Raw genomic sequence first — 15,369 nt, 5'->3', positions numbered from 1 at the left:
CGTCCTTAGAAAGTTATACATGTAAACAAACTAAGGTGAGTTCAAGGACCGGCAAAATTAGTAGGACAAAACGGGGCTCGCCAAATACTCGAATCAGTGAAGCATGTTTAATATAAACAGCAGAGGTGGGTAGTAACGCGCTACATTTACTCCGTTACATCTACTTGAGTAACCTTTGGGATAAATTGTACTTCTAAGAGTAGTTTTAATGCAACATACTTTTACTTTTACTTAAGTATATTTATAGAGAAGGAACGCTACTTTTACTCCGCTACTTTTACTCCGCTACTTTTACTCCGCTACTTTTATCTACATTCAGCTCGCTACTAATTTTTATCGATCTTTTAATGCACGCTTTGTTTGTTTTGGTTTGTCAGACAGACCTTCAAAGTGCCTGCCTTACTGGTGACGTTTCACTTCGTTCCACCAATCAGATGCAGTCACTGGTGACGTTGAACCAATCAAACAGAGCCAGGTGGTCACATGACCTGACTTAAACAAGTTGAAAAACTTATTAGGGTGTTACCATTTAGTGGTCAATTGTACGGAATGTGTACTGTACTGTGCAATCTAATAATAAAAGTTCCAATCAATCAATCAAAAGTGTGAAGGAAAAAATATACTTTTTTTATTTCAACCGTACATCCAGTCAAAAGCCTCAAGACTGACCGCACATGAGGACGTTCCTGTCTTCACAATAAAAGTGCCGCTCCATCGCGCCTGTGCTTTCAAAACAAGAGTCTCCGAAAGCCAGCGCAAACAAGCTAGCAAGCTACGGAGTTTGACGCCAATATATTTCTTGTAAAGTGTATAAAAACGAATATGGAAGCTGGACAAATAGGATGCCAAAAACCCACCACTTTCATGTGGTATTAGACAGAAAGGAGGAACTTTTCTTCTCCTCCATTTGAAAACGTGGACATTATCATCACTACTGTCTGATTACAATCAATGCAAGTCATCAGAATCAGGTAATACACCAACTTATATTCTAGTCTTCATTAAAGAAAGGAATCTATATGTGTTAAACATGCATGTATATTCATTAAAACACCTTTAACATGTAAACAAAAACAGCAAAATAAATACATATAAATGATATACTGTATATATCAATGTATATGTATGTATGTATATATATATATATATATATATATATATATATATATATATATATATATATATATATATATATATATATATATATGAGTGTGTATGTTACTCATCAGTTACTCAGTACTTGAGTAGTTTTTTCACAACATACTTTTTACTTTTACTCAAGTAAATATTTGGGTGACTACTCCTTACTTTTACTTGAGTAATAAATCTCTAAAGTAACAGTACTCTTACTTGAGTACAATTTCTGGCTACTCTACCCACCTCTGATAAACAGTGTGCTTTATAACAATTAGGGAGGTTTGTGTCATGTTTGTCCTCCTACAGAAACCACATTAAAACAAAAAATAGATTGTTTTCCCCTCATCTTTTTCCATTTTTCATACATTTCTGAAAAAGCTCCAGGGAGCCACTAGGGCGGCGCTAAAGAGCCGCATGCGGCTTTAGAGCCGCGGGTTGCCGACCCCTGGTCTACACACTGTGCCTGCTTGTTAGTACTCTGTGTGTGTGTGCTGCCGAACATGCTCCGGCTTTTCTGAGGCTGTATAGTACCGAACATGAGTCATTAGTATCGCGGTACTATACTAAAACCGGTATACCCCACAACCCTAATTTGGTGTAACAAATGGTCATGTGACAATAAAGCGTGTACCTCCTCAAACTTGTAGGCTATCATGGCGAAGGCCTTGAAGATGGCATCCGTCGGCCCCGTGATGGTGACTATCCGTTCGGGGCAGTTGCCCTCAGAGATGTTGATACGGGCGCCACTCTGCACGGAGCACAGTCTCAGCTATGGCCGAGAAACCGCAATACAAGCAGGAAGCCGGCAAAAAAAAAAACCCAACAACTTCTACTTACGTCTTCACGCATTTTCTTTACCGTCTCCCCTTTCTGAAAGCATTCATGTCAGCATGTGTTATTCCTCAATATGTCAACAAATTGCGTTTTTGAGTGAGTGAAAGTACCTTTCCTATGATGCTCCCGACCTCCTGCAGACGCACACAAAAAAAAAGCAAAAAAAAAAAAGGTTAATTGGTGGTTGATTTGTTACACGCGTGCAATGAGGTCTGTGGGTCGCACCTTGCCGTGCATCAGCAGCCTGATGGTGAGGGTCACATTCAGTCCACCTTCTGATTGGACCTTGATGGGCTCCATGTCGGCTGCGAGAGGAAGGGCCGTGGTCACGTCAGAGAGGAGTCCGAGGGCCAGCGTGAGCGTGAGAGTGACGCTGCAGACAGTCACCTGCGAGAGACAAACGTTTGTTTGCATATAAGACATACTTGCCAACCCTCCCGAATTTTCCGGGAGACTCACGAAATTCAGCGCATCTCCCGAAAACCTCCCGGGACAAATATTCTCCCGAAAATCTCCCGATTTTCAGCCGGAGCTGAGTGAGGACAGCCTTTTTTCACGACGGGAGGACAACAGGGTGACAAGAACTAAATCATCCAGACTAGAGATAAATTGTATTATTATGTTTATCTTACCTAAAAATAAATATATTTATTAATTTAAAAAAAACAACTAAATAAATGTTTACTATATTTTGCTAAAAACATCAAAATTAATTGTATTTTTATTTGTATTTTTTCTGACTCCTTATTACATCCAGGCATTAGAATTATACATTAAAATAAACATATTTGAAATAATTGATTTTAAATGATCATAATAATTCATTTAAAATGACCATATTTAATTATTAAAATAATTGCTTGTTTATCAACAACTTTAGCATTTTATTCATTACATTTTGAAGCTCTCAGAAGCCAAGTTATGTTATATTCCTTAATATTTATTTATGCAAGTTTGAAGTATCAATTATCTAAACACAGTTTTGTTTGCATATTTTCAGGATATATATATATATATATATATATATATATATATATATATATATATATATATATATATATATATATATATATATATATATATATATATATATATATATGCAGAGAATAATTTCGCCACACCTAGTGTATGTGTGACAATCATTGGTACTTTAACTTTAACTTTAACTTTAATATATATATATATATATATATATATATATATATATATATATATATATATATATATATATATATATATATATATATATATATGTCTTAATAAGGTTATCCAAAAAATAGTGCTCGATACCGTAGTAGAGCACAATATATGTATGTGTGGGGAAAAAAATCACAAGACTATTTCATCTCTACAGGCCTGTTTCATGAGGGGGGGTACCCTCAATCGTCAGGAGATCCTGACGATTGAGGGTACCCCCCCTCATGAAACAGGCCTGTAGAGATGAAATAGTCTTGTGATTTTTTTTCCCCACACATACATATATATATATATATATATGTATATATATGTATATATATGTATATATATATATATATATATATATATATATATATATATATATATATATATATATATATATATATATATATATATATTTATATATATATATATATATATATATATATATATATATATATGTATATATATACACATATATGTATATATATATGTATGAAATACTTGACTTGGTGAATTCCAGCTGTCAATATACTCCTCCCCTCTTAACCACGCCCTCAACCACGCCCTGCCCCACCCCCGACCACGACCTCCACCCCCCCACCTCCCGAAATCGGAGGTCTCAAGGTTGGCAAGTATGATATAAGACCTGCGAATGAGTAGTTTACACACTGCAAAAAGTCAGTGTTCAAAAACAAGAAAAAAAAAATACAAAAATGAGGGGTATTTTATTTGAACTAAGCAAAATTATCTGCCAATAGAACAAGAAAATTCGGCTTGTCAAGACTTTCCAAAACAAGTAAAATTAGCTAACTTCAATGAACCCCAAAATACATTAAAATAAGTATATTCTCACTAATAACAAGTGCACTTTTCTTGGTAGAAAAAAAAAAGAGACCTTTTTGCTCAATATGTTGAAAAATATTCTTAAATGAAGTAAATGCAAGTGCCATTATCTTGACATAATGATATGCGCAAACTTATACTAAAAACTAATTTATTGTTCTTAATGGAAAGGCAACAAGGCAAGCGCTTGTTACTCTCGGGGTCTCCTAGCCGCTCAGGCAAATCATATGGTTTAAAAAATGCATTTTTCCATGGATAACATGACATCATCGCGCCAAGTGCGTGCTCTTTCAGTCAATTAGTGTGCATATATACAGCCCGGCCCTTGCCAAAAGCATTTTAATTGTAATTTTGAAGAATTAATCTGAATGTGCATTAACTATTTCTGTTCAAAATTGTTAGAAATGTTAAATGTTTAAATATTAACTGTCAGTTTACTGTACTGTGCCAACTGTACTACTATATGAGTACCTATTTTCTATTGTTTCATTGACAATAAAACAGAAAATTTGGCTGTCATCTGTTTTAATTATGAGACACAATTGTGTCAAAGTCATGATTTTTTTTTTCATGCTTGAAATAAGAAATGATTACTTTAAAAAAGTAGTTTTATACTTGTGAGTGTTGATGACACAGCTTTGCAACAGTTGATATTCTAGTTTCAAGCATGTTTTACTCAATATAGGTCATCAAATCTCAGCAACAAGCTGTAATATCTTACTGAGATCATTTAGGACCAAAAACACTTAAAACAAGTAAAACACTCTAACATAAAATCTGCTTAGTTAGAAGAATTATCTTATCAGACAGAAAATAAGCAAATATCACCCTTATTTGAGATATTTAATCTTACTTAGATTCCAGTTTTTGCAGTGCAGTATCTAATTCTTTCACCATTTTTCACTTTTTATGAGGTGATGAATTTTTAAAATTTTTTTATTAGCTCTAAGCTGTAATTATCCAAATTATTACAAAATTAAGAAACACGTTCTTGAAATAGTTCACTCTGTGTATGAACCAATAGAATATAAGTATTTTTGAATGGAACTACAATATAAATACATTATAATGTATTCTGATCCACTTGTGTGTATATACTGTAAGTTGTTCATATTGTTTAGTGTGGCCCGCAGATCATTTTTGAATGGCCCGCGACACATTCTAAAAATACTATTTGAAAAAACCCCACCATAAACAAGTAATAAAAATAGATTTTATTTGTAAAAAACACTTTACATTGAGTAAACAACCTCAAAGTGCTACAGTGTATTAAAAAAAAAAAAAATAAATTCAAAATAAAAAGATAATAAAAAATAAATAAAAATAAAAACTAGAACAGCCAAATAGCTAAAACTAGTATGCATAAATCTAAAAAAAAGGCTTTTATAAAAAGAAGGGTTTTTAAGCCTTTTTTAAAAGCATCCACAGTCTGTGGTGCCCTCAGGTGGTCAGGGAGAGCGTTCCACAGACTGGGAGGGGCGGAGCAGAAAGCCCGGTCTCCAAATAGAATAAAAGAGCAAAGTGATAAAATGTAGCTGTTTTTTTCTTTCCAAAAATAATAAGGAATCAAAATTGATGTTATGAATTATTGACCTATTCAAGGATCCAATGACTTAAAGCAGGGGTGTCAAAGATACGGCGAACAGGTTTTACTCCGTTTGTCACAGCGCAGGCTCGAACCCGCTTTTACTCCGGCAGCTGGGTCTGCCAACACCTCCGCTGGCAGCACAACGAGACACGCCGCTGGCCGCATCACGCCCACATGCCGGCAAGTCTGTGGGCGATCAGCAATCAAACACACCTGGGACTGATGAGGGCAAGCTGTATTTAGACCAGTGGACCCAAGGATCCTCGCCGGAACTTAGTCTTCTGTACCCTATGCTTTCCCGAGTTTCTCCTGTGATCCCCTGTTGTTCCCCTCTGGATTCTGGACTGCCTCCCTTCATCCTCGACCTCCGCTTGGACGCGGACCTCTGATGCCTCGCCATTCTCCCTGACCATCTGCCTGCCCCACGGACTGCCTTCCTGACTTGTTCCTTCTCCTCGTTCAACATTTGGTAAAACACTACAGCTAATCACACACACACTTTTGAATTCGTCAGACTCCATTCTCTAGCCTAGATTATATATATATATATATATATATATATATATATTGGTATTGTGCATATATTTCATAAAACATAGAGCAACATTACCCCCTTGTGGAACTGTGCCGTCACTACTCCCCCTGTATACATAACACGCGGGATGTGTCCACTAGATGTCGCAATAGCAATTTTTTGTATCTTTGTAGATGATGCTACATATGTAAAAAAAAAAAAAAAACACACAATGTTAGTGCACCAGTTGAGGAAAATGGGAAAACTACATAAATAACATCCTGTAATTTGATTTTGATACATTTATTTTTTATCTTGATAGATTGAAAATTAACACCAACGAGTTGACTGATGAACATTTTCACATACTTTATTCAGAAAGTATAAATAACAACAAATAAAGATAGAATAGTATTAATCGTCACGAGTAAGTGTAAAAAAAAAACCCCTCAACATTATGATTTGTACATTTTCAGAATGTGTTTGTTCTATTTTTAAACAAAGAAAACAATCTGAAGTTGTCTTTATTTTTAAGTTATCGTGCCGTGATTTTACCAGTCTGGCCCACTTTTTCTCCATGTGGCCCCCGATCTAAAATGAGTTTGACACCCCTGACTTAAAGAATAACTGCACTTTTTGGGGGAATTTTGCCTATCTTAACAATCATTACAAAAGACATGACAACGGATGTATTTTTTTAATGCATTTTAAGTAGTTAATAAAAGTCTGTTTACAATGGAGCCTATGGGAGCCACTCAATTCTGACATCCAAACACCTCCATTAAGGTTTTATAGACATAATGTAAGTATTTATGTAATGTAATAACAGGCACATTTATAATAACATTTGGCTTTTTTCCCCCACTACATCACGTATGCTACCCACTGCAGACTTCATGAGAGCCAACAGACATGATAAAACGTCACTTACTGTACAATGTCTGCTGTCATCAGGATGCTGACTGACAGAATATTGTTATACAAACCCCGTTTCCATATGAGTTGGGAAATGGTGTTAGATGTAAATATAAACGGAATACAATGATTTGCAAATCATTGTATTCCATTTATATTTACAATTTCCCAAGTCATATGGAAACGGGGTTTGTATTTCTGTTTAGATGAAGAATGACTACTAATCATTGCAAAGAAAAGGAGTCAATTGGTTATCAAAGTGTACCAACTTGTCGGAATACATCGTCATCCTTCTACTATCCAGGTGAGAGGCATGATTTATGATCTAGAATAAAGTTTGGTTAATATTCGTCGTAAAATGTAAATGTAGTGTTGTTGGCGCTTTTTGAATGGTTATTAGTTGGGTTTTATGGGTGGAATAGAGGACCTCCCATTCGCTCCACTGTAAAATGACTTATATTTACGTTTATTTACGAGGTAAAATGCATTTTTTAAAAAAGCATCTGTGGTCATGTCGTTCATAATGATTGTGAACGAAAAAAGTCCCCCCAAAAAGTGCAGTTTCACTTTGAAATAAAAAATTCCACTTTGATATAATTTTGGGAGAAAATGTTGCAAATGTTGTGTGTTTGCAATTTTAAAAACAACATTTTCTTTCACAAATAAACAACAACACAAAAATTATAATATAGGAAATTTATAATCGACAGATGTCAGGTTCAAACACTGATGACATCTATTAAAGAGGCAAAGAATTAAATTTGGACTCAATTGAGGAGACACGCCTGGACACACTGTACCCTTGTACAGTATCTCAACACGTTCTGCCAAAAGATTGCACTCCCCCTTCTTTATCTGACTTTCTCCGACCACCTGACCACCGCTTCCACTTTCAGAGGGAAGTGGGTCGTAAACAGCCTTGCCTTTGGTTACAGAATAGTTCAAAAGAAGAGGCCGTAAAATAGTTCAAAAAGAGTTCCATAAAATAGTTCAAAGAGAGTTCGTAAAATGCTTCACAAAGAGTTCGTCTGGAAACTGGGCAGATCCTGAAGTCCTTGGGCCAGAACAACATTCTTCTGTTGATTACCATACATGAAAGAAAACAGAAAACCCTTCATGTGGCTCTCCCCCTTACATAGTGCAGTTTTACGAGCATTCTTCTTGGTAGGTTTCAAAGACAGCTCCCGTCCCCCTGCTAGGAACTCAATGTCATACAAAGAAAGAAACAATTATTCTAACAACAGACATACCAGAAGTTGATGTTCAGACTTAAGCGTTGAGAGTAAAAAAAGGAAACATATCACTTTTATGAGTGAAGCACCTTTGGATCCCCAAGAACTTTAGTTTAGTTTATTATTTTTTTTAAATGCCATTGCTCAAAAAATAATATTGAATTAAAATCAATTATGACCTATTTTAGGCTCCTATTACTTCACATCAAATAGTCCATTTTCGAACAATTTCAGGGGAAAATATGGCATACAAATAAAATAAATATCGTCACACGGACATAGAGATCTGAAGTTGATCTAGAGATTTCAGCATTGAATAAAAACATTTTTTAAATTAGTATGTGACTTATTTTTTAACATTTTTATGACTGAGACCCTTCCGGGTCCCAAACTTGAGAGAAGCACTAAGGGTAAAAAAACAAATCTATTTATATAATCTAAATGAAAAATATAGAAATGTCCCCCGCATACTTTGATTTTTCAGTGTGGGGTCCTCAGTGGAAAAAGTTTGAACACCCCTGGTTCAGATTATTATATCCTCCTGATAGCCAGCGTCCTCTGTAGCGGACATTTGTATTTTGCATGTGTTTCCCAAAAAAATTGCAACTCTGACAAATGTCCAATGCAAAAGATACTGGTTCTCAAGGGGGTTATTTATATTTTATACGAACAATAGGAGAACGGGCTTTCTGCTGCGCCGCACCCAGTCTGTGGAACGCTCTCCCTGACCACCTGAGGGCACCACAGACTGTGGATGCTTTTAAAAAAGGCTTAAAAACCCTTCTTTTTAAAAAAGCCTTTTTTTTTTTAGACATATGTATACTACTTTTAGCTATTTGGCTGTTCTAGTTTTTATCTTTATTTATTTTTTATAATCTTTTTATTTTTATTTTTTTAATACACTGTAGCACTTTGAGGTTGTTTACTCAATGTAAAGTGCTTTTTACAAATAACATATATTATTATTATTATTATTATTATTATTATTTCCAAACTCGATAAAAAAGCATAGAGGCTAATAGAATTTTTTTTTAAATTTCTTACGTTTTTATTTCTTTTTTTTACACATTTGCAAGTTTACTTTTCTCAACCAATTGTATAGAATACAATTGCATATTATTAATGTTTTAAGGTGCTTCTTATATATATAAAAAAATATGGGGTGTGTTTTGCATAACATATCTATGCTTTGTTTTGTTATAGTTTGTAATCAGGATCAACAAAATATAATAAGAATAATTAAAACAAATATAAAAAAATAAATAAAATAAAATAAAATAAAATAAAAATAATAATAAAATTAAATAAAATAAAGTACAAAAGACGTACTTTAAAAACAGCAACAACTTTTCCAACAAGGGTCGTTTTAGCCACGACATGAAACGTCCAAAGCATATTTGCTATCATGTCATCCATGTCAACAGAAGCTCCAAACTCCCTGCTGACTGCAAGTGGTGAATGACATGTAATGACAATGATATACACCAGAGGGCGCTGCGGAGCTTTCATGTCATGCACTGAGAATTTTTTTGTGTTGCAGCTGCAGTTAGTGATTATGTATGCAGATCAAAATATATTATTATTATATAAATATGTGATATATATTATATTATATATCATGCTATAAAATATGATTTTTTTCCCTATTTATATGTACATTAGTGCAATTTTATTTGCATGTAATTTCAGTTTATTGTTTATTTTAAACATGTTTTCCACTGAGACATGATGCATCATGCGTTGCTGATAGAAAAGCTCCGGAAGCGGCCAACCTTCACGACGCCTTTATCTTCCAATCAGCGGCGAGGCTGCAGCGCCCGGCCCAAAAACACGTGTTATTTTTCATTCTCACCTGCCACGCCTGCATTTTGCAGCTGCATATGTCTCCCCTTTGCCAGCTGCTAATTAGCAGCGATGCAATTATCGTCCTGTCCTGGCAGGGCTTTTTTAATTGCGAGAAATCAAGATGTTCCCTCATTAAAAAAGCGCGGAATAAAACAGCTGTTTGCAGCGCCAATGCAAAAGCTTGATGTTGAATGACTAACAATTGAATGAAGTGCTCGCCAAAACCTGAGCCACCTTGTGAGCGTTACACAACTGCAGAGAGAAATCCTGCCTCCCCCTAAGCTACATGCATGGCCTGTTTGGAGGCCGGGGGAAGATCCGAGAGGCAGGGATTCTGTCGCCAGCTGTCTCTCCAATCTCCCAGAGGGGACCAGATTACATAAAAAAACCTTAATCTGGGTTTAAGACTCCATCCAGTGGTGCAGCTCCTCTCTGGGGAGGGCAGAGGCAGAGAACATGTAAGTGCTGCAAAAAACCCCCCAAAAAAAAAAAAAAAAAAAAACCTACTCTCTTTCAAAGTTTGCTTCGATTTAGCTTGTTTGCCCAGGAAGTTATTTGTTCCACACACTGCAAAAAGTTAGTGTTCAAAAACAAGAAAAAAAAATGCAAAAATGAGGGGTATTTTTTTTTTTTAACTAAGCAAAATTATCTGCCAATAGAACAAGAAAATTTGGCTCGGCATTACATTTCTTGAAACCAGCAAACTTATATTAAAAACTAATTTATTGTTCTTAATGGAAAGGCAACAAGGCAACCGCTTGTTACTCTCGGGGTCTCCTAGCCGCTCAGGCAAATCATATGGTCAAAAAATAAATTTTTCCATGGATAACATGACATTATCGCGCCAAGTGCGTGCTCTTTCAGTCAACTAGTGCGCATATATACAGCCCGGCCCCCGGCCAAAATTGTTTTAATCGTCATTTTGAAGAATTCATCTGAATGTGCACACTGCAAAAAGTCAGTGTTCAAAAACAAGAAAAAAAAAAATACAAAAATGAGGGGTATTTTACTTGAACTAAGCAAAATTATCTGCCAATACAACAAGAAAATTTGGCTTGTCAAGACTTTCCAAAACGAGTAAAATTAGCTAACCTCAATGAACCACAAAATAGCTTAAAATAAGAATATTCTCACTAATAATGAGAGCACATTTCTTGGTAGAAAATAAAAACATGACACCTTTTTGCTCAATATGTTGAAAAATGTTCTTAAATGAAGTAAATGCTAGTGCCATTATCTTGACATAATGATATGCGCTCGGCATTACATTTCTTGAAACCAGCAAACTTATACTAAAAACTAATTTATTGTTCTTAATGGAAAGGCAACAAGGCAAGCGCTTGTTACTCTCGGGGTCTCCTAGCCGCTCAGGCAAATCATATTGTCTAAAAATACATTTTTCCATGGATAACATGACATTATCGCACCAAGTGCGTGCTCTTTCAGTCAATTAGTGCGCATATATACAGCCCGGCCCCCGGCCAAAATTTTTTTAATTGTCATTTTGAAGAATTTATCTGAATGTGCACACTGCAAAAAGTCAGTGTTCAAAAACAAGAAAAAAAAATACAAATATTAGAGGTATTTTATTTGAACTAAGCAAAATTATCTGCCAATAGAACAAGAAAATGTGGCTTGTCAAGACTTTCCAAAACAAGTAAAATTAGCTAACTTCAATGAACCCAAAAATACCTTAAAATAAGTATATCCTCACTAATAACAAGAGCACATTTCTTGGTAGAAAATAAAAATATGACACCTTTTTGCTCAATATGTTGAAAAATATTCTTAAATGAAGTAAATGCTAGTGCCATTATCTTGACATAATGATATGCGCTCGGCATTACATTTCTTGAAACCAGCAAACTTATACTAAAAACTAATTTATTGTTCTTAATGGAAAGGCAACAAGGCAAGCGCTTGTTACTCTCGGGGTCTCCTAGCCGCTCAGGCAAATCATATGGTCTAAAAATACATTTTTCCATGGATAACATGACATTATCGCACCAAGTGCGTGCTCTTTCAGTCAATTAGTGCGCATATATACAGCCCGGCCCCCGGCCAACATTGTTTTAATCGTCATTTTGAAGAATTAATCTGAATGTGCACACTGCAAAAAGTCAGTGTTCAAAAACAAGAAAAAAAAAATACAAAAATGAGGGGTATTTTATTTGAACTAAGCAAAATTATCTGCCAATAGAACAAGAAAATGTGGCTTGTCAAGACTTTCCAAAACAAGTAAAATTAGCTAACTTCAATGAACCCAAAAATACCTTAAAATAAGTATATTCTCACTAATAACAAGTGCACTTTTCTTGGTAGAAAATACAAATATGACACCTTTTTGCTCAATATGTTGAAAAATATTCTTAAATGAAGTAAATGCTAGTGCCATTATCTTGACATAATGATATGCGCTCGGCATTGCAATTCTTGAAACCAGCAAACTTATATTAAAAACTAATTTATTGTTCTTAATGGAAAGGCAACAAGGCAAGCGCTTGTTACTCTCGGGGTCTCCTAGCCGCTCAGGCAAATCATATTGTCTAAAAATGCATTTTTCCATGGATAACATGACATCATCGCGCCAAGTGCGTGCTCTTTCAGTCAATTAGTGCGCATATATACAGCCCGGCCCCCGGTCAACAATTTTTTAATTGTAATTTTGAAGAATTCATCTGAATGTGCATGAACTATTTCTGTTCAAAATTGTTAGAAATGTTAAATGTTTAAATATTAACTGTCAGTTTACTGTACTGTGCCAACTGTACTACTATATGAGTACCTGTTTTCTATTGTTTCACTGAAAATAAAACAGCAAAGTCCATTTGGCTGTCATCTGTTTTAATTATGATTATTTGATCAATTTTGAAATTAATTTTAGTTTTTGAAATTAATTTTAATAAATTTTTACTATTTTATTTGATTAATTTTGATTTTTTGTTGTTGATTTTTTTAAATTATGAGACACAATTGTGTCATAAATCATGATTTTTTTTTCATGCTTGAAGTAAGAAATGTTTACTTTAAAAAAGTAGTTTTATACTTGTGAGTGTTGATGACACAGCTTTGCAACAGTTGATATTCTAGTTTCAAGCATGTTTTACTCAATATAGGTCATCAAATCTCAGCAACAAGCTGTAATATCTTACTGACATCATTTAGGACCAAAACCCTTTAAACAAGTAAAAGACTCTAACATAAAATCTGCTTAGTGAGAAGAATGATCTTATCAGACAGAAAATAATCAAATATCACCCTTATTTGAGATATTTCATTTTACTTAGATTTCAGATTTTGCAGTGTCGAAAAAAAAAAAAAAGTGCCTTCTCAGCTGTTATTGAAACATTGAAAGCTGTAGATTGAGGTCAAGCAGAACAAGGTTTGGAGTTAAGAGCGTCTCTCGCGATGTTCGGAGTGTACATCCTTGCACATAATGGAATTAGGTCAAGGCCTCGTGAATCATTTGGCCCGTCGGGTTCAAACCTTGCAGCGAATTGTGTTTTTGTTTTGATTTTTAGGTCACATTTCTGGTTGAAGACACACAATTCTACCCCAGTTTTTGTACAGTCGTTTTCACCAATGTTGACCACGTTGTCTCGGTTGTCGTACAGCTGAGCATCGCGTGTACCACATGGGTCAGTTTGCCTGCGTTTTGAGTCTGGTCTGGTTAAATTCCACACGTTGGTGACACGGTCTATGCTTTTTTTCCCCCCAAGTACAACTCCAAAATACAAACCCCGTTTCCAAATGAGTTGGGAAATTGTGTTAGATGTAAATATAAACGGAATACAATGATTTGCAAATCATTTTCAACCCATATTCAATTGAATATGCTACAAAGACAACATATTTGATGTTCAAACTCATAACTAATAACAATTAACTTAGAATTTCATGGCTGCAACACGTGACAAAGTAGTTGGGAAAGAGCATGTTCACCACTGTGTTACATCACCTTTTCTTTTAACAACACTCAGTAAACGTTTGGGAACTGAGGAGACGCATTTTTGAAGCTTCTCAGGTGGAATTCTTTCCCATTCTTGCTTGATGTACAGCTTAAGTTGTTCAACAGTCCGGGGGTCTCTGTTGTGCTATTTTAGGCTTCATAATGCACCACACATTTTCAATGGGAGACAGGTCTGGACTACAGGCAGGCCAGTCTAGTACCCGCACTCTTTTACTATGAAGCCACGTTGATGTAACACGTGGCTTGGCATTGTCTTGCTGAAATAAGCAGGGGCGTCCATGGTAACGTTGCTTGGATGGCAACATATGTTGCTCCAAAACCTGTATGTACCTTTCAGCATTAATGGTGCCTTCACAGATGTGTAAGTTACCCATGTATTGGGCACTAATACACCCCCATACCATCACAGATGCTGGCTTTTACACTTTGCGCCTAGAACAATCCGGATGGTTCTTTTCCTCTTTGTGTCAGAGGACACGACGTCCACAGTTTCCAAAAACAATTTGAAATGTGGACTCGTCAGACCACAGAACACTTTTCCACTTTGTATCAGTCCATCTTAGATGAGCTCAGGCCCAGCGAAGCCGACGGCGTTTCTGGGTGTTGTTGATAAACGGTTTTCGCCTTGCATAGTAGAGTTTTAACTTGCACTTAAAGATGTAGCGATCAACTGTAGTTACTGACAGTGGGTTTCTGAAGTGTTTCTGAGCCCATGTGGTGATATCCTTTACACACTGATGTGGCTTGTTGATGCAGTACAGCCTGAGGGATGGAAGGTCACGGGCTTAGCTGCTTACGTGCAGTGATTTCTCCAGATTCTCTGAACCCTTTGATGATATTACGGACCGTAGATGGTGAAATCCCTAAATTCCTTGCAATAGCTGGTTGAGAAAGGTTTTTCTTAAACTGTTCAACAATTTGCTCACGCATTTGTTGACAAAGTGGTGACCCTCGCCCCATCCTTGTTTGTGAATGACTGAGCATTTCATGGAATCTACTTGTATACCCAATCATGGCACCCACCTGTTCCCAATTAGCCTGTTCACCTGTGGGATGTTCCAAATAAGTGTTTGATGAGCATTCCTCAACTTTATCAGTATTTATTGCCACCTTTCCCAACTTCTTTGTCACGTGTTGCTGGCATCAAATTCTAAAGTTAATGATTATTTGCAAAATAAAAAATGTTTATCAGTTTGAACATCAAATATGTTGTCTTTGTAGCATATTCAACTGAATATGGCTTGAAAATGATTTGCAAATGATTGTATTCTGTTTATATTTACATCTAACACAATTCCCCAACTCATAAGAA

General features: G+C 35.6%; 1 protein-coding gene across 6 annotated transcripts in view; it reads right to left on the bottom strand.

The window, feature by feature from the left end:
* Window positions 1-15,369, bottom strand: part of LOC133622533 (poly(rC)-binding protein 3-like) — a 65,568-nt gene that overhangs the window by 38,191 nt on the left and 12,008 nt on the right. For all 6 annotated transcript variants that reach the window (XM_061985360.2, XM_061985364.1, XM_061985359.2 and 3 more), the window contains exons 2-5: window positions 2,197-2,358; window positions 2,082-2,105; window positions 1,975-2,007; window positions 1,769-1,885 (exon numbers count right to left, since the gene is read on the bottom strand). In XM_061985360.2, the coding sequence (XP_061841344.1) occupies window positions 1,769-1,885; window positions 1,975-2,007; window positions 2,082-2,105; window positions 2,197-2,271 (249 nt within the window). In that variant the 5' untranslated portion in view covers window positions 2,272-2,358. The remainder of the gene's footprint in view (window positions 1-1,768; window positions 1,886-1,974; window positions 2,008-2,081; window positions 2,106-2,196; window positions 2,359-15,369) is intronic.

Source organism: Nerophis lumbriciformis, linkage group LG23, assembly GCF_033978685.3.
Source record: "Nerophis lumbriciformis linkage group LG23, RoL_Nlum_v2.1, whole genome shotgun sequence".
Lineage (NCBI taxonomy): Eukaryota > Metazoa > Chordata > Actinopteri > Syngnathiformes > Syngnathidae > Nerophis > Nerophis lumbriciformis.
The sequence above is the reverse complement of the archived record's forward strand: the minus strand, read 5'-3'. Positions and strand labels throughout refer to the sequence as shown.